Raw genomic sequence first — 25,106 nt, 5'->3', positions numbered from 1 at the left:
GTCTGAACTGAAACAAATGTTCTCCAACTTGACTCTGTGGACTTCTTGATATTGTGTAAGAAATCATTTCTTCTTTTGAGTTGTTATGTTATGCATTGCACACATGCGCACACACACACACACACACACACACACACACACACACACACACACACACACACACACACACACACACGTTTTCTTATCGTTCAGTTTACATTGACGTACTTGCCCTTAGTAATGCATCACATCACATGCTCTTTCATTGCACTTTACAGCAGTCCTTAAATGTGACTCATATATTCTTGACAACAGTTGTATTGCCCTTTTTTCAAAAGTGCAGTTGCAAAAGAGTGGAACTGTGAAAAAGAAACTGCATTTGACATTCCCAAAACAAGCGAAAAAAAATTTTCCAAGGAGGCTTCCCCAGTGCATCATTCCTTCAGCTTGTAGGTATTAACACCAAGATCACTGTATATGAGGGAGAGGAGAAATCTCCAATAAGTCACAGTTTTGATTGTAAAAAGCAAAACCCTAGAATCACTCATTGGGATTGTACGTTAGAGTGTTGGTTTGTGCTGTGCTTTGCTGTATCTAAACCTGTCACTTTCTGACCACATTTCTTTCCTTAACTGGTTAGGGACTATCTCTTTATCTGTATAAATCTCAGAATATTTATACAATTGTTTTCCTCATTAAACAAAATGTGGTGGTGTATTTATTTCTTTACGGCAGACTTTTGTCCTAGCTAGCCTTTCATTTTTGTATGTCGAAGTATTCGCATATCCAGTTCTTTGTGAGTACATCACTGAAGAAGCTGTAATTTCTGTTTGGTGAAAGGCAGTTGTGTAACTATCCAGTTCACTTTAAGTTCTTCCTTAAGGAAGTTCTCCTGTTGATACAGTAAACACAAATGATTCAGCATGTCTGCTGTATACATTGCTTTGTCTGGTTTATACTTCACATGTAAAGCTTGTGTGACTAAGCAAGTGGTAGCATTCTTCGACATCAACATACACAAACAATGTCTTTTCATAGAGTTTTCATGCAGTAGTAACATGACACAAAATTGACTGTAGTGTTTCTCTCTGAGTCCCATCAAACACAGAAAAATACTTTGCTCCTGAGATGACAGACACTGCTTCTTCAGTTTTATAAAGTAGATAATGCTGTCTTTCTAATTTAAGCTTTGTTCTATTCAAGTAGCCATTTTGTATGACTTCACCTCAGTAACCTTTGTATTGATTCATTCAGGAGGAATTCAAATCTCATTTTACTCCTTTAGTGGTTTAATTTTTCCACCTCACAAGCAACTCTGCTTGCTTTCATCTCTTCAGGGAGCTTTGCTTTGTACGTAACAGTGACTTTATTTAATCATTGCCTTACTGATTAAATGCCAGCTGGATGAGATTTCATCTTGTTGATTTCAGATCACTGATGCTGAGTTCATGTCTTATGCCAAAAATCAATGTTTCATTTTGTGTGTGTGGTGACAGTGATTTGCAGTATCTGGGATTTTCTGTTTTCTCTATGATTGTGTGATCTCAGATTTAATATAATTAACTGAAACTTCCATATGTGGTGCTGGGAAGGCTTTACACCTGCAAAAAAAGCACATTTAAATGTGGTTTCAGAAACTTGAAGCTTCCACTGTTTCTTCCTTATCTAGTTGAAGCTTCAGTTAGTTGAAACTCAAGGAAACGAAGGATTGTCTTCTTTAGCCTTAAGTATTCTCTTAGTAGCGTGTCCTTTGTCTCATCATTCTAGTACAAGACATACGTCTGTCTTTTGATTTATTCTGTGTTGCTATAATGAACTTTACAACTTCTCAAATTCAGTGGCATAAGCATTAATAGAGTGTGTGGGACCTTATGCCATTTTGAAGATCAAATGACAGATAAATGTCCTATGCTTTTCATCTTGGTAACACTGACATTTTCATCTAATGTGTAATATATTTTTCTTTCTCAAATCAGATGTATTGTAAACTAATACTCTCATTTGGAACAAACAAATCAAATTTTCTGGCCCAGTGTTTTCAGTTTTAAGTCCAGTTACACTGAAGAAAGAGGTTACTTGGTGCTTGCAGGTGAAACACCCAAATGAAAGATGAAATGATGATGACTGATGACTTCTGACACGATGCAACATTTGATGTGTGAGGGTGGCTGAAGGAACAAGAGTGGCCATTTACATATGTTCCTCTTCATCAGCATACATTTCCACCACTGTATAGAATGTCTGACCAAATAATGCAAATGCATTATAGGAGGTGAATAGGCTAATATTGTCTGTCTGTTAGAGGCACAGAGGGCAATGGTAAAATTTGACTAACAGCAGTGACTTTAGGATGAAGCTTTTCAATCATTTATTTAACGTGTGCAGTTGCAAGAGTTATGGGATAATTGTTAATTGTGGTTGTATCTTGAAATTATTTGCAGTTTAAGTATTTATTTGGATTACTCAAATGTTGGACATTGTGAGTCGTTGTCTTCATAGGTGATGCTGGCTGAAATGACATTTCTTAACTGTCTCTGTATTTTCATTCAGGCTTTTTGTAAGAGAAAATTCCAGATATATTATGCTCTTAAGCCATAATTAGTTTTACTATTTATTTAATTATACGCCATTTGTTTACTGGGAAATTCAGGCTGGGACAGAGCCCATTTTCAGCGAAGGTCCAGGGAGAAATGCTCCAGGTGCATATCTTTGGAATGTGGAAGGAAATCAGAGCACCCAGAGGAAACTTACGCGAATGTAGGGAGGGCATACAGACGCCGCATAGAAGGCACCCCAGCCGAGAATCGAACCAGAGAACCTCTTTCTATGAGGTGACAACACTAACCACTGCACTACTGCGCCGCCGTACTTGGGGTCTTTGTGATGTACTATAAAAGTGTAGATTGTTTCTTATGCCATTGGATATGTTTCACTTAACCATTAAGCAAATTAAATATATAAGAAAGGGTACATGGGTGCACAAGAGCATTTATGAGTGCATTTGGGAGATGATAAAGGATCATTCTCCACTGGAAGGACATCAAGTAAATGCGATGTAAACTAGTGTGTGTTTTTGCAGCCCCAAACTCTATTTTGTTCCTCACATTCATCATGACATGGTTGTGCAGTGTGTTCCACATGACAGTGTAATGCCTTTGAGTTCATCTCTCCCCTTTCCAATCATGAGCCTGTTTTCTACACAGTTAAGTGTTTTTTATCCCTGGTGGGCTAAGATCACCTGCTCCCCATACCAGTGAGTGATGATTGGGCTACTGCAGGGAATTCAGTGAGCCTGGGAGCTAGTAATACTTTTCACGGAGTTAAGCTCAATAGCTTATGGACATATCTTCTTATGCATGTGTTAGAATCTCTAGGGAAACTAGTGAGTAAAGAGATGTGGTCACTCTGAAGGAAGCCAGTCGTGCTATACTAGACCCACCCTACTTGATTAGCCCAGCATGTGTTTTCATGCTCTCTCCACCAGAAAATCTGAAACAACCATCTCTACAACATGTCACCCCTGCTCCCATCACCAGAGAAAGGTGAACAGTCAAAATCTTGTAATTCCTTTCCCCTCCTTTGCCACCTCCAATAGGCACCCAAGCTGGTAATCAAGCTTGCCTGGTTTGTAGTGAGGGCTTTTCTCCCCCTGTGCTAGCAGAGCTGGCTAACCCTTAACTTGTATTGGTGAATTACTAGATACTTAGGAATGAGAAATTTAGCTTTGTAGTTTGGGAACTGTATTGGTGGTGGAGGGGTAAATAATGACTGATAAGGGCAGTGGTTTCCAGTTCATGATTGTAATCATCTGTTGTTGAAAAAATTATGTTGTGGTGCTTTATCCTAAGATCTATATCTGTGATTTACTGGACATTTACTGAGGAAATGTGTGCATTTCAGCCCAAGAGCAGTTTTGAGAATTCGCTGGATTGTTGCTGAGAAAATGAAACATATGGTTACGAACCCCATGTGCTAAACTGAGATTCAATGGAGTTTTGCTGAGAAAATGGATGTGAAGCTCTTCATCTCCTAAACTGCATTAGGAGTTTACTGTTGCCAAAAAGCATAGACGTATGGCACTTGTGTCCCTGTGTGTGTGAGTATGAAAGATACTTAGTGATGTGTTAGTGCTGAAACATCTGTATCCTTCTAGCCAAGAAGTATGTTGAGATTTTAATGGGCAGTTTCTGTGGATAAGTATGGCCCTTCAGCACAGATGCTACACTTGAGGAATTTCTTTGGGTGCTGTTGATGTTAGAGATGTGCATACTTTAATGAGCTGCGTTGTGAATAAGCTTGGTGTTACTGTTCCTAAGGGACTCGATATATGGTCTTTGTTGGACTGCGCAGAAGTAATGAACTTGATAGATGAAACACTTTTAACTGGTAGTAAATATTTGTTATTTAATTCTCCCAAGACTTTCTAGAATGCCACCACTGATTTTTTGCTGAATCATTGACAGCCCATCGAGAGAAACCATCTTGAAGACGTATTGATTCTTATGGGTCACTGATTCTTGACAAGGATGTTATTGATCCACTTTGCTTGCTTACTGTTTAGAACAGTGCATGCTTATCTGCATTAGGTAGAATTTCTCTCTTTCTTTTCTCTTCCCCACATACACCTTGTTGGCATCATTAAAGTTTGAGATCTTGGGGGAGCCTAAAAGTGTGGGCCAAAGGCTTGTGAAGGAATAAAAATAGATCTGAAGTAGTTAACTACATTTGATCAGCAACCTGTGGGTTACGGATCTGATACGGATTCGAGCCGGCAGCATACCAAGCTAAAGATCCAAGCTCCACCCCCTTACCCATACTTCCCTGCAACCTCCTTCCAGTCATCAGATCTCATTTGCCGCGGCTTTGCCAAGCACAGGATTCCTCGAGCTCCAGGCGAGTTAAGTATTTTGCAGTTTTATAGATAAAACTTTGGGTACTTAGTTGTTTCTGTGTGTGTGTGTGTGTAGTATTTTTCTCTTGGGATAGATATTCGTTTTATTATTACTTTGCTCTATATCCCTCTTATCCTTCGTATCTCTAAAACCAGTAGACCCCTTTTCCTTCAGGTGTGCGTGTGAGTGTGTGGTATGGCTGATGGCCAAAAAACTTACTTTTTCTAAGTGCACTGAGTATGGCCATAAGCTGTCGCCAGCGGATGGTCACACTCAGTGTGTTCTTTGCTTGGGGGTGGCCCATCTTTCCACAGACTGCCAAATTTGTGCAGTCTTTAACCCCTGGGCTTTGAGAGACAGGAAGAATAAGCTGATTCTGGCGGGCCTTCTACCCGCGGAATCGGCTTCTTCTTCCTCCTCTCCCTCTGTAGCGACAACTGCAGCTGCGGTTGCCCAACCATCTGGCCCTCCTCCCCTGGCTGGGACTCATCCTCCCAACTCATCCCAGGGAGATCGAGAGGCGAAAAAAGACAGGAAAGAGAGAAGTGAGAGAGAAAGGGACAGAGAGAAGCCACAAACGGCGGGCCGAATTGGACCCCTCGGCCCCTCCCGCCAAGGTACTCCCTTCCCCATCAAGGACTTCCAAGCCTTCCTCCCCACGGCTCCATTCTCCACACTTTTCTCTGGAGCCGGAGGAGGAGGAGGCCCGACCATCTTCGAGGTCGTCGCGTCGGCCCTCTCGAACGGCTTCGGCGGTCTCGTCCAGATCTACTAGAAGCCTCTCGGAGGCAGATATAGACTGGATGATGCATCGCATTTTACAGACTCAGCTGCAGATGGGAGTGTTGCTGCCTCACCCCCCTCCGGGGGGGGGGGAATTCAGCTCCACTGTTTGTCCCAATAGCTCCTTCTCCGATCCACTACCAGGTTTCGGAGTCTTCGGATCCGAGGAGCCTCGGAGTCAGGGAGTTGGCGTTGATGGTTATCGGTACCTCGACACCGGCCATGCCCTTGAGCCTATCTGATCCCTTTTCAGATCCGAGTTCTCAGAGCCGAAAGCCAGGCATCGGATCCAAGGGGGCGAGTGTGTCTTCGGCTCCGTTGCGGTCGGTGCACACCATCCACTCGGATCTGAGCAGTTCGGCTACGACTCTGATCCCTTTGTCAGGTCCAAGGGTGCCGGCCACCTGTCTTAGAGAGGCTTGTTCCCCTTCGGCATTCGATGTTGTGGAGAGGGTTCTCTCTAGAGGATCGAGACCCCCTCGCTCTGTCCTCAGGATCTGCCCCCGCTCCCTCACAGCTCGGTTTGTCCTCCATCATCCAGTCCTAGGGGACAGCCTGTGTCATTGATGCCCCAGCCAGTTCCCCTGGAGGAACACAAATCCGTTGGTGAGCCCCCTGAGGACAGTCCCCCCGAGGAGATTCCTCACAAACACCTGTGCAAAGGGAGGCACTTGGACTCCCCTGAGTCCCTTACTGAGGATACCGATTTGGAGGAAGGGGAAGGTTCCCCCAAGTCACCCCCCCGATGAAGTCTCCTTTGGAGACATTATGGAAATGCTCCGCCAAAGGGGAGGGGGGTGGTCCGCCAAAAAGCCTTCCTCGGATGAGTCAGTATTTCTGGAGGCATTCGACACAGGCCCATCTACCTCTTGGGTGTCCCCTCCGGCTGACCCTCTGGTCGACCTGATTACCACCAGGGCGTGGAAGGAACCGGACACTGTAGAGCCTATTCCGAGGAGGGCCGACTAGATTTTGAGCCCCCCTATAGACAAAGCTTCATGGAGCAAGGGTTCCCGTGTAGATGCCATGGTGGTGGCGGCGGCCACCAAAAAGGAACTAGCTCAGGACAGTTCCTCAGTCCATCCCCCCCAACAAGGAGTCACGGGCAATGGACCATATTGGAAAGCGGATGTTTGCTTCAGCTACCTTCTCTATTAGGGCGCTGAATTACTTGGCCCATGTTATTAGACTGCAGCGGGACCTGGTTAAAGAGTACGCCGAGTCTCCCCCAGAGTCCATGTCGGCCGAGGATAAACGGACTTTCTCTGCGCGTATGGCCGCTCTCAAATCAGTGTCAAATACATCTATGTGGCTACTCTCCCACACCATGGAAGGAGCCGCTAGAGCTAGCAGGTCCGGTATTGCCTTAAGGCATCATGCCTGGCTTCGGCTTTGCGATTTCTCGGAACCTTTCAAGGCGTCCTTCGCGAATGCACCCTTTGATGGGTTTACCCTGTTTAGGAAGGCCATCCGCGAGACGCTGGTCCAGAGCGAGAAAGACGGGAAAATGCTGTCAGCCGTCGGAATCCGTTTCTCTACCCCTCAAAGGTCCTTCTCCAGGAACCAGCGAAGGCAGAAGATGATGTTGTTCTGGAAATCTCAGCAGGCCTGGAACGCTCAGGACGACTCCTCCCCAGAGGCAGAGGGGGACAAGGTGGATGCCAGCCCAGAGGCAGAGGGGGTCCGAAGAACTTTAGGTCACGGGAACCCTTTTCCGACCGACCTGCGCAGCAGCCCTGAGGGGTTGCCTGACTGCTCCCCTCTGGAGGCAGTCGGGGGACGTTTCTCGAGGCACCTGGCTCAATGGGAGTCCATCATGACAGATCGCTGGGTGCTTCAGATAATATCCAGAGGCTATTCAATTCCCTTCATAAACAAGCCCCCTTACTCAAGGTGCCTCCCAGATGTTCCACCCACTCAAAGGGAGGCTGCGGCTTTGGAAATAGAAAAGCTGTTAGAAAAAGAGCCATCCAGCATGTGCCCCCAGACCAGTCTGGATCAGGCATCGACTCCAGGTTCCTTCTGGTGCCAAAAAAGATGGGAGACTTGAGTTCGATTCTCAGCCTGTCAACAATGAACCTTTTCATTGCCAAGGAGAAATTCCAGATAGTCACGCTCCAATCCATCCTGCCCCTCTTGCAGGAGGAGGACTGGATGTGCTCCATAGACCTCAAGGATACGTACTACCATATACTCATGGACAGACGGTCCAGGAGGTTTCTCTGCTTTCAGCTAGGGGCCAGTCATTATCAGTTCAGGGTCCTACCCTTCGGTCTCACCACAGCTCCCTGGGTGTTCACCAAGGTTATGGCAGTTGTAGCGGCCCACCTGAGGCTCCAGGGCATACAGGTCTTCCCGTACTTAGACGACTGGCTCCTCACCACCCCCACCAGGCATCTACTCTCTCTAGCCAGGGACTTCTTCCTCCATTTATCATCCCCGTTGAGAATCACTATAAATGTCAGGAAGTCGTTCCTCCAACCTGTTCAGGTTATAGACTTTATAGGGGTCAGGATAGATTCCCTTCAGGTCGAGGCTTTCCTAACGCCAGACAGACTTCACAGCATGACTCTACATGTACTAACTCTTCTTCAGTCTCCTGCTCCTCCAGCAGAGTTAGTCCTTAGAGCTTTGGGGTCCATGGCAGCAGCGATCAGTTTGATCCCTTACACTCGCCTGCACATGAGGGTTTTACAGTGGACGTTGCAAGTCCAGTGGTCCATTCTATATCATCCACTAAACGTGCTGATCCCCCTCAGCAGGGTTTGCAGGAACTCCCTCATGTGGTGGCTCCAATCCCGAGACCTTCGGGACGGACGACCGTTTATGCCCCTACCCCAGGCCACAGTGACCACAGACGCCTCCCACCTAGGGTGGGGGGGCATTGTGCAGGCAGGACTGTCCAAGGCATGTGGACTCATACAGAGACCGTTCTGCATATAAATGTACTGGAGATGAGGGCGGTCCTTTTAGCGTTGCAGGCCTTTTATGCCATCCTTCCTCCGGGGACTATTGCGATCCAGTCAGACAATATGTCAGTGGTCTGGTATATCAACAAACAGTGGGGGGACCAGATCCTACCCTCTTTGCCGAGAGGCCATGAGAGTTTGGGAATGGGCGATCTCCACCAACCGCTTCCTGTTAGCGATGCACATTCCGTGTCGGTCCAACATTCTGGCGGACAAATTGAACAGAACTATTCTCTCCCCTTACGAGTGGTCTCTGAACTCTGATGTAGTGGAACAGATCTTCCTCAAGTGGGGTCAGTCTTTCTGCGATCTCTTCGCATCGCCTTCCAACGCGAAGTGCATTGAGTTTTTCGCTCTGATTCCTCCTTTAGGGGAAGCCCCCAGAAACGCTCTAGTCCATGCTTGGCCTCCCGGTCTTCTTTATGCATATCCACCACTTCCGCTGATGACAAAATTTTTGTAGAAAGCTCGTCGGTTGGGGAACAATATTATCCTCATAGCCCCATTCTGGCCTTGTCAAGTCTGGTTCCCCTGCCTATGGTCTCATCTCATAGCTCCTCTCTGAATCTTGGATCCCATTCCGGATCTGATCTCTCACCCCTCGGGAATGACCCCTTCGAATCTGGATGAGCTCAAGCTCGCAGCTTTGCTGATCCAGTTCCCTTAATTGCCAGAACTCCCGGTATCTCTTCTCTAGTCAAGTCCATTTTGGTGGCGGCACATAAGCCCTCTACCAGGAAGATTTACAATAGTAAATGGAAATGTTTTTCCATTTGGGCTTCACATAAGGACTTGGATCTGTTCCAGTGGTTCTAGAATTCTTGTCTCATATTTTTCAGCAGGGGGCCAGTTCATCTTCTGTAAAGGTTCAGCTGGCTTCTATTTCCCATTTTCATATTGGGACAACTTTGGTTCTCTTGCAGCTACCAGAATTTGTAAGGCCTTTCTAAAAGGTACCTTTCTTTTGAGACCTCCTATCAGAAATTCATCCCCACCGTGAGACCTGACCTTAGTTCTTCAGGTGTTAGTATCGTCTCCGTTTGAACCTGCAGCTTCCGTTGATCTGAAGTTCTTGCCATGGAAGATGGCCTTTTTGGTAGCCATTACCTCAGCCAGGAGAGTGTCAGAGCTTCAGGCTCTTTCTATCAAACCTCCGTACCTTGTATTTCACAAGGACAGGGTATTTCTCAGGACTAATCCCTCTTTTCTTCCCAAAGTGGCTTCTGAGACAAACATTAATCAATCCATTAATTTGCCATTTTTTTCCCCAATTACCAGAACAAGGGGGCGTATAAACTTAATTTACTGGATGTTCACAGACAGTTACGTTTTTATTTACACAGGATGGCTGTCTTTTGTAAATCTGACCAACTTTTCGTCTCCTTTGCAAAACCCTTTCTACGGAAACCGATTTCTAAAGCAACTCTCGCCAGATGGATTTCGAGTTGTATTCTCTTAGCTTATAGAGAATCTGGCTTGCCAGAACCAATGGGAGTTCATGCTCATTCTACGCATTCTGTGGCAACATCTGCTGCATTCTGGTCTAGAATTTCCCTGGACATTTGTTCAGCGGCTACCTGGGCGTCCTCTCGCACCTTTATTTCTCATTATAAGCTAGATTTGGTGTCTAGAGGAAGGGCTGCTTTTGGCTCTGCAGTGCTCCGGAATTCTCTTCCTTGAGGACCTCCCAAGATTTCGGGTAGCTGGGGACTCTGTCCCACAGGTTGCTGATCAAATGAAGTTAACGACTTCAGATAAAGAAGTTATGTACTCACTATAACGTTCCATCTGAGTAGGTAACTTCATTTGTCAGCAACCATCCCTCCCTCCTTCCCCCTAACCTGAATAGTTATTTAGCTGAACTCGAGGTTTGGATGCTCGAGTTTTGTTCGTCTCTGAGTCAGGTATTCTCAGGTTGTTAGTTTGTTTTGTTGTTTGTGCAGGTGGCAAATGCGATCTCGGGATTGGAAGGAGGTTGTTACAGGGTAGTATGGGTAAGGGGGTGAAGCTTGGAGCTCGGATCTTTAGCTTGGTATGCTGCTGGTTCGGATTCGTATCGGATCTGTAACCCACAGGTTGCTGACAAATGAAGTTACCTACTCAGATGGAACGTTATGGTGAGTACATAACTTCTTTTTTGTTCTCAATACTCATGTGTTAAGATGGTGCAGCATTATTTAAACATTCTTACACGTAATTCCTCAGTGTATGTGCACAAAATGCTGACTCTTGTGTATATAGTTCAATGGAAATGCAGAAGCAGTAACATTAATTTTATAAGTTAAGGTGTACCTGGCAGAGAAGACTGGGTTTCTTTTCATAAAAAAATGCTTCTGAAAGAAACAAATCAGCTCATTTATGCTGGGTAGTTTGACAAATTTCTCTCCGGAATGTTGCAAGTATGGTTTCATTTGAAAGATATTTTTGTGCAGATGTGGACATCAGACAGTAAGTTCAACAAACCCTCATGTTTGCTGTTAATAGAGCTCAGGGGAGAATGAAATCTTGACAAATCTTAAAATATAATCAGTGTTCTGCAAGAGGACAGTAATTTTATGAGGGTTTTCTTTCTTAAGTCACCTATCTGTGATGACCCATTTTGATCCATGTCTCTGTCTTTTTGATGGGGTGTTGAGACTTGAGATGCCAGTTTATACAGGTTTGGTCAGGATAGCACTAAGGATGAACTTTTAGTGCCTCCAAAGGGTAGTAGTCAAGTCCCATTTGAGGAAACTCATGACATAGTTATAATGATTTTACTATATATGTATTTGTATTTTTTTGGGGGGGGGGGTTCTTGACAGGTTAATGGTCTGCTGCATAAGGCCTTATAACACTGCTAGATAGTCTGCTTTTTCTGCGAAATTCCTGCCCTGTCAGGCATTATTACCTGATTGGAGAATAAATCACACCAAGCATACCTCTCAACTATACAGATTTTTGCAGACTGACCAGATTTTTACCTCAGATTTTTCGTCTGTCCCTCATTGAACTTTTTTTGGCAAATTGCAGATGGTTGAAGTAATTAAATATTGATAGACATTTGAGTTTCAGACTTCATATTCTTCAGAAAATGCATGCTACAAAAAACAAACAGAAAAATTATTCTAGCAACTTTCTAAGTTTATAAGAGCAATATTTAACATCTGTCCCTATTTTTGAGTCTTTGTCCCTCCATTAATTTTGGCTTTGTCCAGATTACTTGTGCTAAGACATTGAGAGGTATGACACAAGTATTTTCTAGGATAATGTTTTGCACCAGTACAGCAGTGGTTCATGGAGTTTCACAAGGTCCTAATTTGAATCACCAGGGTTTTTGCAGTCTGTATTCTGCCGTTGATCATCTACAAGTACAGGGCAGCTTTTCATTACAGTCTAGATGATTCTGTAGAACTGTTTCAGTCTGATATGGATATGTTTTCATTGCTCATAGATGAGTGACATTAATTTAATTGAGGCTAAATATTAGAGAGTGATGGGGTGACATAGAATATTTTATGATGGTCCCTGTCTTTAAAAGGATGTCAGCTGAGTGGTACCCTCTCCGTCAAATGTGTCAAGTGCTGCAGTGGAGAGTTCAGACTGTCACCATTTCGAGAATAAATGCATTTTAAAGTATGAGGTGTCTGCTTTAATTTGCCTATTGCCTGAATGAGACTTGTGTACTGCATAATGCTTAGGCCTGCTGAACTGTGAAGACTCCCAAAACATTATTTCCATTGTTTTCAGGTAGCTGAGATTGCCGCTGCTTCTTATTGACTCTACTGCCCTGTATTTGTAGCTTTTATGTGTTTACTGTAAGATTTTAAGTTGACCATATTTTTCTCATTTGTGTTTTAGCAGATTTTACATTTTTACCATACAACACTTGAGATCTGAAGTGCTATAAAAAGTATTTCTGGATTCAATGGCTGCAGCTGGGGAGAGGGGTGGGTAAATGTCATTCCAGCCTGTTAGCCATATGTTGGGGGTTACATGGCTGTAGGTGAAGTGATATTTAAGGTCTGCCAATACAGAAAGTTTAACAGAAATTTGGAATCTGAAACTGATACAGATTTTTCAGGAATCCTTTCATGCCCGGTTATTTCATTGTGTAGTACTGGTACCTGAAGTACCTTAAAAAGAATCTTTATGTACATGGTTCTTTTATACACTTAACGTCTGTGGTTGTGTGTGGGTGTATGGCACTTTGCTGTGCCGCATCCTGACTGTCCCCTGAATGTTTAGCTCAATCTGACAAACTGTTTGACTTTCTCTTTACCTGACTTGTCTTTCTGCTGTATATGCTGTCATCATTATGTTGTTTTTCAGTTGTTATTTGACCAAACACAGTAAATATTGCCATTGACAACATCTTATATTTGTATTTGTCTGTGCCTTTCATATGTGGGTTACCAGGTTCCCAGCCTTTGCCTCATATCCATAGTCTGCTTAACTCTTAGAAAGGTTAGTGGGTTTATTGAATCGGAAATGCAAGTCCGTCAAGCTCTCGTAGCCCCCAGAGAGTCCTTCCTGTAAGGTTTTGAACCTGCGTACTGTCACTTTTTTGAGTACCCTGTCAGATTAATTAGTGTTATTGAGGAAAAGAGCTTGTATCTCTTTGGAAGTATGTTCCCTTATACCATCACTAAGGATAACATCTATTGAGGGGAAACGTAGGCATATCTTGCCTTATTTATGTTCTTATTCTGGGCCAGTGGGTAGTCACCCAAAAGTGTGTTAACTAAGGTTCTTTCTAACTTTTCAGTCACTGCCACTCTGTGTTAACAAGCAGTACATATTTTAGTCTTGGTGTGTTCTCTGTCTCAGTGAGGGATTGTTTTATATTTTGCAGTGCTGTGAGTGTTTCTCATAATTTTCATTTGTTGTCTGCAGATGACAGGAAGTGACACTCGTCCATTTCACTTAACAGTAGAAAGACTAGAGAAATCATTGCAGGATGCCAAAATGGAGGTAAGTTGGCAGCATAAATGCTATAGTTTTATGCTGTAAGCTGAATTCAGTAGTGTGTAACTGCTTTCGAAGTGAGTATTGGAATTATTTCCCAATCCTAGTTTTCTGTTTGATAATATATTTTATGAAAATCTTTGCATGTGGGTATTTATTTTTCCATAATGTTAGTTTGCAGCTATTCTGCAGAATTCCATTCATTGCAGGCAGATGAAGCCTGTGCATTAAACAAGGGTAGATTTCTGAAGAAATATATGGTAATGTTTGTTATGGTAGAGATAAATTCAGTAGTATGAACTATGACAGAATTTTTATATTATTTCCCAAGGCACAAGAAATGGGCTAGACTGGATAGAAATTATATCTCACAAGAGCACATATATTTAATTGAAACCTTTTACACACAACCAATACCTATTTCAGATCATGCATCAATAAAAACTAAGATAAGGATGCAGGATAATTAAGTATCAGTGAGACACTGGTGCATTGCACTTATTTGTTAAAGAGAGAAGAATTTAAGGAATGAGTAGTAGAAATCATTCAAGAGTTATTAGGGAGATAGAATGTTTTTTAGCAGGGATATCTAGTAAGTGGGATAAAACAAAAAAGAAGTTTAAAACATGGTAGACATGATATAGAAAGAGATATGGGGAAGAAAGTAATAGGAATTAATTAGAAGGGCTGACAAAGGATAAAATATTGCAGAGTAAGGGGCACCTCACACAACAAGAATGGGAACAACTACAAAGTGCTACAGATAAAATAAGCATTTGGATAATGTGCTTGATTTCTAGAATGAATGCTGTTAAGCTACTATTTTTTGATAAAAAAAAAACTTTGTAGTGCAAAAACTTTTAGCAGAATGACTTAGGCAACAGAAAATAGAAAGGGTTGTTGCTAAACCTAGGAAACCTGTAACAGGAAAAATAATCAGAGATGCTATAGAGTTATTAAAGATATTTTGGAAATTTTAAGGACGTGTATCAAGCAGAGGAATGTGGAAACCAAGAAATGGCAAAAACTGTAAATATTTATGGAAGACTTAATTATGCTAGGGTTAGATGCAGATGAGGCTCAGCAATTAATAGCTAAGATAGGAAGAGATGAGATAAAACCAAGCATGTGTAATTGATCAAGAGGGAAGTCTCTAAAAACAGATGGTGTTCCTGTAGAAGTTAAGAAGCTGGTAGGGAAGAAAGTGATAAAGATCTGGAAAGCTTTGTTTGTCTGTATTTTAAGGGGGAGGGGGCACCATTATTTTGGAAGAAAGTTATGGCAGTATTGCCAAAGAGGATAGAGACCCTTCAGGCTCAACTTCTTATAGACCCATTTCAGTTTTAAACTATTATTTAAAGTGGTTATGTCTATACTAGCTAAGAGAATGCCAAAATGTCAAAACTGATAGATATGGATCAATGTGATTTTCTGAAGGGAGGCAAAGATTTGACCACAATAGGACAATGATGATCTGAAGGGAAGCAGAGTGTAAGAAAACATTCTATTGAAGGTGGGTCTTGATGCAGTGAAAGCATTCTGTAGAGTCCATTGAGATTTTATGATTAGGGCAATAACAGCATTTGCATTCCCTTATAGAATAATAGGGTTAATTAGCAGGATATACGAAGGATTAGAGGCAACAATTAAGGTGGGAGGCTTCCTCTCTGACAAGAAGTGTTTGAACAGAAGAACAAGGCAAAGATGTCTTCTTTCCCCTTTATTTGTTTTATATATAGTGTCATTAACAAATAAAAGAAAAGGCTCTTCGATTCAAGGATATAACAGGCTTGGTAATCAAGAAAAGTTAGTTTTGTTTGCAGGTAATATTATTTTGTACTTAATAGATCCAGAATAGATCCAGAACAGGATATGTTGGTGTTGTGGAGCATTTTGAAACAATTTCACATCTTTTCAACATATAAAAATAAATGTAGATAAAACAAAGGCCACAACAGTAAACCTTGCACCCGCACATTGATTCAGCAATACCCATATTTATGATAACATGATAAGATGAAGTATTTAGCTGTATGTGTTAAAAAGGATTTTATTATGGCAGCTAAGGTTATGTGGGAAGAGACTAAACAAAAGTTAAATCAAACATTTAGAAGGTTGGAAGCTCTTAATTATGGATATGGATATTAAAATGCAAGTGAAAATGCTTCTTATTTGGTTAGTTTTATACACAAGCCAGGCATATTTTATCAACTAGTGAATAAGTTGTAGACCATAATTAATAAAGAGTTAAAGGAATTTATTTGGGAAGGAAAGAGGACAAGAGGTAAGTGAGATAAGTTGATTCTCCCATAGAATGAGGTGGTTTAGGATTAGCTGATTTTAAGAGATATTTTAAAGCTATACCATTAAGGCTGATATACGTATCATGTGGGGAAGATACAAGTCAAAATGGAAAGGAATGATGATAAAAATGGGGAGGGGGGGTGCAAGGAGTAAGGAGAGTGTAGGATTTTGGATGCAGATCCTTACGGAGAATACCAAAGACCATATAGAATGTTATATTCATAATGTAGCAGAACCTTTTCTAACAACTAAGCCAACAGGGGAATGGAGAAAGGAGGTTTTACCTACAGGGTGACTGCAAGTAGGGTATTGAAAGTAAAGAAGAGGGGATTGGAACTTACTGGAGAAAATGAGTATAGTCAAAGTTTGGGAGCAGATAACTTTAAAGGGAAATGTTATAGTGTGCAATGAGGCCAAGCAGAAGTTTGGACTGCAGGTTAGAGACTGCCTTCCCCACTAGGGATTGATAGAGTACAACGAGAAAGGGGCAGGGGGTTGCTAAATGAAAGACTACTTTAATAGAGCTTTTTGTTGAGTCTAGAGCAGACGTTGATGTTAAAAATGGATAGTTAATAGTGCACATAAAATATTGTATTATAAGTGTAAACATCAATCAGAAGAGCTTAGAGAAGAATGAGAAGAGAGACTGGAATGGTAGTAAACTAAGAAACTGGGAGGGTATCTGTAGAGATCCCAGGTATGCATGTCCACAAGGCTTAGGATTTTTGCTTTGAAGTGTTTGCATATGTCTTTTTGTACCCCATGTAGGCTTCAGATAACTTTTCCTTGGGTAGATAACAAATGCTTGAAGTGTGATAGAAACGGGAAAGGTATTTGGGAACTTATTTTTTCAGAATGTAACGAATTGGCAGATTTTAAAAGTTCCCTACAGAGTACTTTGTCAAAAATGTTGGTGAAGCAAATGGATGTAAGTAAAGGAATGATTCGTTTGAGTTGTGGCACAGGATCTTGAATTACCTCAACATTTTAAGTCCTCATTAAGTGTAATCCTATTGGGTGCAAAAAAATCAATTCATAGAAAAGGGAAATCAAAGTCTAAATGAACTGCACCTGAAATACTGAAGATCTGTAAAAGACATAAAATAACTGCAGGTGAATTGTTTAGAAAACAGAAGGATCAAACTACACAGAAATAAATGGATTTGTGGAACAATACTTGCATAATGTCCAGTGGGACGAGTGAACTTGAAGAGAAGGCAGGAATTGAGCAGTGTATGTATTGTTGAAGGGAATGAAAACTGTTAAAAAGAAAATACATACACTGCATGGAAATAAAGACATTTTATTGTGGTTGTTTTCTTTTCTGTTACTGTATATGTCTCTGTATCACATCTTTAAAAATGTCATGGTTAGTAGAGATATTCATTAAAAATTAATAATCTGCATCAAAACATGGACAAGTGAAACTTGCACAGGTTATGAACTGAAAAGCAGAGTAGTTCTTTACTCGGTTAATTCAAAGGTATTAGTTGAAGTGCAGTACTAGTAAATGTACAGCTGTACTTCATGAAAGATCTGTAGCCATCAATAAAAAAACATCAGCAACATAGAGGCACTGCCTCAGTACTCAGTGTAATGCTTGAGAATAAGTTGCTAGTCTGTAAACATATTTATTTAAAGTATTGCTAATTGTGTAATGTTGCACTTATGGAAAGCAAACATTACATTTTTGAAACTACTTTTTGCAGTGGGGCAAGCACTCTCAGCTCCCCCAGCACTGCCCAGTACTGTAGTATTCTAACTTGGAGGTCATAACTTGAAGAAAGGGCAACATGGTTGTTTTGCAGCTAAAATTAATATAATATTTAATGAACGGGTGATGCCCCTGGAAGTGGAATTGATTGCCCTACAGAAGCATCCATTTATATTTCCATTTAATGTGTTTATAATTTCAGGATGCTGATCAGGATGATGTCCTGACTGAAATCACTGTTGCAGTATTCCTGACATATGGGTTGTCACCGCTGATTTCCAGCTGGGTTACCAAAGCTTTACCTTCCTGAGATCATACATCCAATGCATGACCTCTGCTTGTAAGTGCAGGAGTGTATAGATGGGCGTATGAGTTTGTACCTCAGACTGCCAACCTGAACAGAGGTTTGGCATCCATTCGACTGACCACCATTTCATCATTGATACCATTGCTTTGCTTGATTGCTTGCTCAAGTAAGTGTCCCTTTGGGAACCTTCCTTTACCTTTTCTGCTTACAGTATTTTTCCAAAGTTGTTGGATGTCAGCTAGGAAAGTAAATGTGAATGTGGTAGGCAGGTTGTATACAAGGAGTTGCCCACTAAGTGCCTTTTTTGTCTAGGCTGTAAACACAATTACAAGGCCCGTTCCATTTGGCAATCATTTGTTCCCAAAACCCTTAGACTGATGCTTTCCTCTCTCATTACCGAAGTTCATCATGTTTCACTGTTGCAGTCATTACTGTTGGGTTGTCCTGCTGGCAGGCTACCCGTAGTCGGCCCGATTCCAAAGTCTAGGTCCGGCATCGATTGCTGTCGCCTCTTCCCTGACGTCAGTGCGCCAGGGGTATAAAAGATGCAGCAGACGCCATTTTCTTCAGTCTTTCTTGCTGCTCGGTGCCCGAAGCATAAGCAGTTCGCAAGTGCCAGTCGGCTGACTCCTGAGATTTTCAAATCAGAATTTCAGATCCGAAGTCTTCATTAAAGCTAAGTACCCTGTTGGGGAAACTTTTTTCTTGCTCCAGACCGATGTCAGAAAAAGTTAACAATTGTCTTTCTTATGGAAAGCAAATATCTCATAAGGATTTTCACTCTTACTGTATTCCTTGCCTAGGCCCTGATCACAACGTTGCTAGTTGTCAGTTTTGTGCTAGATTTAACCAACGCACTATTAAGCGTCGGTTTGAATTTGCTTTCCATTACTTTGGCCGAAAATTTAACTATATAATGCTGTCGGATCAGCCGACGACTGCAGTTTACAAAAAACGCAAGGAAAAGGATAGGCATCCGAGGTCCAAAACCGACGACGAAGCCTCTTCTAGGCCAGTCGCCGGTTCGCTGGTTCTCAGTGAGGCGCTTTCGCAGCCCCTGGCGCCCGCTACCTCAGAGCCACAGGCCGCTTCCAACTCCCAGGTGGAGCCGACTGGGCCTCTGGATACTCAAGGTATTGGAACCTCGGAAATCAATCCCTCAGATGGGTCTGGAGCCGCTGAGCAGGCATCGGCTTCTGATGGTGTTTTCAGACCTACACAGCTATACATTAAGCCATCCTCAGCTTCAAAGACAAAGACTAAAGCATCATTAAAGACAAAGAAACAAGTACAGCATTCTCCTACTCAGACCTCCATGCCTAAGAAACAAATGCTCAAAATGGCCGAAGACCTAATTACTTTAATCAGGGTTGTACCCATCCCCCTCTTGATAAGAGGCCTAGGCAAGAGACAGAGTATGATTCTTCTGATTCCTCTTCTGAACAAGATTACTCCATGCTCCCCTATGAGGATTCTGATGCTGAAGAATCCATTCCTTCAGCCTCTCCTCCTGAGGATTATTCTTTTGGGGAAACCTTACACACCATGAGAGAACATTTCCACTGGGAGAGCCAAGATTATTCTGAATCTAAGAAAAGGCTCAGAGATTTTCTTCTTCTTCCCCAGCACAGACCCTTAGCTATTCCTCCTGTGCTAGGCATTGTGGATGATGTATTCACAGAGTCCAGCCTGTCCCCTGACTCTCTCCCCCCTGCACCTGCTAAGCCAGACAGATATTACAGGGTTCCTGATTCTCATAAATTCCTGTATAAAAACCCCACTGCTTACCCAGAAACTATATCTCAAGGCCCCAAGGGGGTTAAAGCTTCCACTGCAAAAAAACCTGTCCCCTCTGATAGGGATTCAAGGGCTCTGGACAGATGGGGGAACAAAGTCTACACTTCTGCTACCCTGGCTATAAGGGCCTTAAATTGTCAGTTTCATATGGTTAAATATCAGCAATATTTAATGTCACAGCTTAAACAGAAAATGTTGACAAATACTGAATGTTCAGAAAACAAAGAATTGCAGGATTTATTGCATGCAGCTGAATTAGTGGGAAAGCACACTTTGCAATGTAGTTACAATTCACTAGAGGCCTCCTGCAGGGCTGCTGTTTCAAGTTCTGTTATTAGAAGGCATGCTTGGTTAAAGGAACAAAATCTGCCTGATCATGTTAAAGCAAAATTATTAGATGCACCATTACAGCATGATACTTTGTTTGGTACTAAAGCAGAAGTAGTATTGAAAAAAAATGGAGGATAAAGCGAAATCCATGCAGACAGTCAAGGATTTCTTACAGGTACAACCAGACAGATTTAGCAGAAACTGGCCTTCAAAAAATTGGTCCTTTCCAGTGTCAGACAGACCACAAAGAGGCAGATACAGGCGTCCCAGAGGCAGAGGTCTGCCCCAAGGTTCATGCAGACCTAAACAATGGGGTGCTCCTACCTCCAAGAGCAGAGAAGACAAAACACAACCTTACAGGAAACAGTCCCAATGACTTTCCTCTACCAAATCCAAGCACTTCTCTATTGACAGCCCCCTTAGGGGGAAAACTAGCACTTTTTTCTTCAAATTGGCAAAGGATTACCCAAGACAAATGGGTCCTGAACATAGTATCCCAAGGCTACAGGTTCCATTTCCACACTCTACCAAGGTCAAAAGGTATGCCAGACCTGCCACACAATCAGTGGGCAGAGGCACAAAAACAAAATCTGAAGTAGGATATTCATTTGTCTGCAACCTGTGGGTTATGGATCCGATATCGGATCCGAACCGGCATGGTTTTCCAGCTATGGATCCAAGCTCTCAGCTCCTCCCCTCACCCATAATGCCCTGCTCTACCCTCATGACCTCAGATCTCGTTTGCCGTGCTGGTGACTGGATTGGTATTCATAGCTCTCAGCTAAGTGGTTGTTTCTTAACTGTTAATACAGAAAATTTAAAGTTTTTGTGCATTTTTGTGTGAAAGTTTAGGTTTCCTCTTTGATAGTTTTATTTAGAGTTAAATTAAGTAATTTTTTTCCCTCCCCTCGCTGTTGGCGTAGAGTGTGTGTGTTGGGCCTGTGTGTCTGTATTAGTTTAGTTACTTTTTTTTAGTAGCTTTATAGATTTGAATGGCTGATCAGCCCAAATCTGTTTTTTCAAAATGCTCCGAGTGTGGGCATAAGCTCTCCCGCTGATGGCCACACTGTGTTAAGTGCCTGGGGGTTGAACACCTCACATCTGGATGCTCCATTTGTGCAGGGTTCAACCCCAGGGCACTGAGGGAGCGGAGGTCCAAGCTTGTCTTGGAGGGTCTTTTACCGCCAGACTCGGCTCCGCCTCCGCCTTCGGGAGCAACTGTGGTTCCGTTATTCCCTCTGTGGCACCCCTCCTGCTCCTGGGACTCAACCTCCCGCTTTCTGGAGAGGAGAGGGATGCTAGAAAGGACCGGAGGGAGAAGCACCTGGCGGGCCGAGACCTCTGTTTCGGCCCCGCCAGCCAAGCGGGCTTCTCCTCCGGCTCCGTTGTCGGCTCGGTCTCCTCCTCCTCGGCTCCGGTCCCCTGTGTGCTTTTCACCGGGTCCTGAGGAGGAGGAGACCCGATCTCCTATCGAGGAGGCACTCCAGGCCTACCTCGGTAGCCTCGTCGAGATCTACATATAGCCTTTCAGATGCTGATCTGGACCGGATGATGAGAAGATTCATCCAGGCCCAGATGCAGATGAGAGTGCTCTTGCCTCCCCCCCCTCTGGGGGGGAGCTCAACACCCTTTTTTAAGCCTATTGCTCCTTCTCCGACCCGCTATCCGGGTTCGGAGCAGCTGGAGCCGAGCAGCCGAGCCGGGTGGGTCGGCCGATAGTACTTGGTACCGGATCCGACCCTGCCCTCGAGTGCCGGATCCGACCTCGGAGCCTGGATCCGAGCTCGGATCCGGGGATCAGTGCTCCTTCGCGCCGTCTGTGTCGGAGCGCACTGTCCTTCGGATCCGGCGCGCGCCGCCCGTCCACTCTTCGGATCCGAGGGGAGCCGATTGTCGGATCCTTTGGTCGAGGTCGGCTCCCTTCGGCTTTTGATGTAGTGGAGAGGGCTCTGTTGAGGGTCTCCGGACCCCGGCACTTGTTCGGCTCCGCCCCGCGCTCCTCTGCACTGGGCCAGGCTTCCACCATCCGCCCTGGGACAGCCCGCTTGTGCCCCAAGTTGCTCCTATGGAACAAATTGCTGCTTGTGAGGACTCCTCTGACAGCCCCCAGAGGATGTCCCTCGCAAGCATACGCAAAAGGAGGCACATTGACTCCCGAGTCTCTCACAGAAGACACGGACTTGGAGGAAGGGAAGGCTCCCCACGGTCACCCCGAGGATGTCTCATTTGGAGACATCATGGAAATGCTCCGTATAAGGGGTGGTCTGCCCCAAGTCTTCCTCGGACGAGTTCGTGTTCTTGGAGGCATTTGAAGCGGGCCCGTCTACCTCTTGGGTGTCCCCTGCCGACCCCTGGTGGACCTTATTACCACCAGGGCGTGGAAGGAACCGGACACCGTGGAGCCAATTCCCAAGAGACCGGATAGGATCCTTAGTCCGCCATCCGCCCGGGCCCATTGGAGTAAGGCCTCCGTAGATGCCATGTTGACGGCGGCCACCAAGAGGGAACTGGCTCAGGAGAGTCCTCAGTCCACCCCGAGCAAGGAGTCTCGGATGATGGACCGCTTGGGGAAGCGGATGTTTAGTTCAGCGACCTTCTCGGTAAGGGCGCTGAACTATTTGGCACATGTCATTAGGATGCAGCGAGATCTTATAAAGAATACGCTGCATTCCCCGAGTCCATTTCGGAGGAGGACAGGGTTCTGCACTCCACCATGGCCACTCTTAGGTCAGTTAATACTTCGCGGCTACTCTCCCATGCAACGGAAGGCGCCGCCAGAGCTGCGGGACAGGACTGGTCACTAGACGCCAGGCCTGGCTCACTGCGATTTTTCTGAGCCCTTCAAAGCGCGCTTATGAACGCCTTTGATGGTTCTGCTCTGTTTGGCAAGACCGTCATGGACGCTGACCCAGAGCGAAAAGGACGGAAGACGCTGTCTGCCGCGGAATCCGCTTCTCTGCACCCCAGAGGCCCTACTCTAGGAACCAAAAGGGTCAGAAGAAGATGTGGTTCCGGAAGTCGCAGCAGTCCCAGCCTGCTCCGGACAACCAGTCCTTCCGTGGCAGAGGAGGACAGGGAGGACGCCGCCCTAGAGGCAGAGGGGCTCCCAGAAACTTCGGGTCCAGGGAACCTTTCTCTGAACGAGCAACCCTGAGGGTTGCCCGACTGCTCCACTCTGGAGGCAGTCGGGGACGTTTTTCGGGGCACCTAGCGGCATGGGAGTCCATAACATCGGACCGCTGGGTTCTCCAAATCATATCCAGAGGATATCGCATTCCTTTCCTTTACCTTCCAAAGTTGAAGTCCCTCCCAGACATCCCACCCGGTCAACGGGAGGCCGCTTTGGCAGAAATTGGCCATCTGCTAAAGAAAAGAGCCATCCAGCCCGTTCCCCAGACCAGATCGGATCAGGGTTCTACTCCAGATTCTTTTAGTGCCAAAGAAGACGGGGAACTAAGACCAATCCTAGACCTCTCTCTTGAATCTGGCAGTCCCCAAAGAAAAATTCAATGGTCACTCTGCAATCTATTCTCCCTTCTGGGAGAAAATCACTGGATGTGCTCGATAGACCTCAAGGACGCCAGACTACCACATCCTGATGGACAGGCGCTCCAGGAGGTTTCTCCACATCCGGCTGGGAGCCAGTCACTACCAGTTCCGGGTCCTTCCCTTTGGTCTCACCACAGCCCCCAGGGTGTTCACCAAAGTATTAGCAGTGGTAGCGGCCCACCTGAGGCTTCAGGGGGTGCAGGTCTTTCCCTACCTGGACGACTGGCTCCTTACCGCCCCAACAAGGCATCTACTTCTATTGGCGCGAGACTCCTTTCTCCATCTTGCTCCTTTTCTGGGCATCACAATAAATACAAAGAAATCCAACCTGATGCCGACACAGCTCTTAGATTTTATAAGGGCCAGGCTAGACACAAGGAGTTTACGAGCCTTCCTCACTGCGGACAGAGTTCAAAATCTGCAGCTCCAGGTGCGGGCCATTCTCCATTCAAGTTCTGTTCCGGAGTTGGTCCTGAGGGCTCTAGGGTCCATGGCATCGGCTATAGCACTTCTTCCTCTTGCCAGGCTCAATATGCGCATTCTACAGTGGACGCTCTTAGTACAGTGGTCATACCTTGCTCTCCCCATGCATCATCCCATAGCGATCAGCAAGGCTTGCAAGCGGTCCCTCTTGTGGTGGCTCCACTCCCGGATCTCCACAAAGGCCGCCCATTTTGTGCTTCTCCCTCTCGCCACGGTGACCACGGACGCCTCCGCCTCGGGTGGGGGCACTTTGGCCGGACCGTCCAAGGCACGTGGGACAATTCAGAGACCTTACTGCATATCAATGTTCTAGAGATGAGAGCAGTGCTCTTAGCGTTGCTAGCACTTCAGGACTTTCTTCCCTTGGGAACAATTGCGATTCAATCGGACAACATGTCTGTTGTCTGGTACATCAACAAGCAAGGGGGAACAAGGTCTTACCCTCTTTGTCGAGAAGCCATGAGAGTTTGGGAATGGGCAATCTCCACCAACCGCTTTCTAATAGCAACGCACATTCCGGGTCGGTCCAACATCCTAGCAGACAAGCTCAGTCGCACCATTCTGACCCCTTACGAGTGGTCTCTCAATTGTCAAGTAGCGGAACGCATATTCGCACGGTGGGGAACTCCTTCATGCGATCTTTTGCCTCCCTCAAACACCAAGTGCGACAGTTTTTCGCTCTAATACCTCCTCCTGAGGTACCCCAAGAGACGCCTGGTGCATGCTTGGCCACCCGGTCTTCTGTATGCTTATCCACCCTTGCCTCTGATGCTCCAAGTTCTTCAGAAAGCCTCTTGGGTGGGTTGCAGAATGATTCTCATTGCTCCGTTCTGGCCTCGACAGATCTGGTTCCCCTTCCTAAGGTCTCACTCGGTGAATCCTCCTTGGATTCTAGATCCCATCCCGGGTCTGATATCCCATCCATCCTGCATTCCTCCTCCGAATCTGGACAACCTGAAGCTGACCGCTTGGCTGCTCCAGTTCCACTCTTGATTAGGACTCCCGGTATTTCATCACCGGTTAAGGCAATTTTGGTGGCAGCTCATAAACCA

The 25,106-nt window shown here is 44.7% G+C and overlaps 1 protein-coding gene across 1 annotated transcript in view; it reads left to right on the top strand.

Moving 5' to 3' along the window:
- LOC122810579 (1-aminocyclopropane-1-carboxylate synthase-like protein 1) overlaps positions 1–25,106 on the top strand; it is a 790,733-nt gene that overhangs the window by 371,685 nt on the left and 393,942 nt on the right. Inside the window, exon 9 of the mRNA XM_044082158.1 lies at positions 13,499–13,576. Coding sequence (XP_043938093.1) covers positions 13,499–13,576 — 78 coding nt within the window. The remainder of the gene's footprint in view (positions 1–13,498; positions 13,577–25,106) is intronic.

This window comes from Protopterus annectens, chromosome 9.part0, assembly GCF_019279795.1.
Source record: "Protopterus annectens isolate FY-2018-M chromosome 9.part0, PAN1.0, whole genome shotgun sequence".
NCBI lineage: Eukaryota > Metazoa > Chordata > Ceratodontiformes > Protopteridae > Protopterus > Protopterus annectens.
This window is presented reverse-complemented; position numbering and strand designations above follow the sequence as displayed.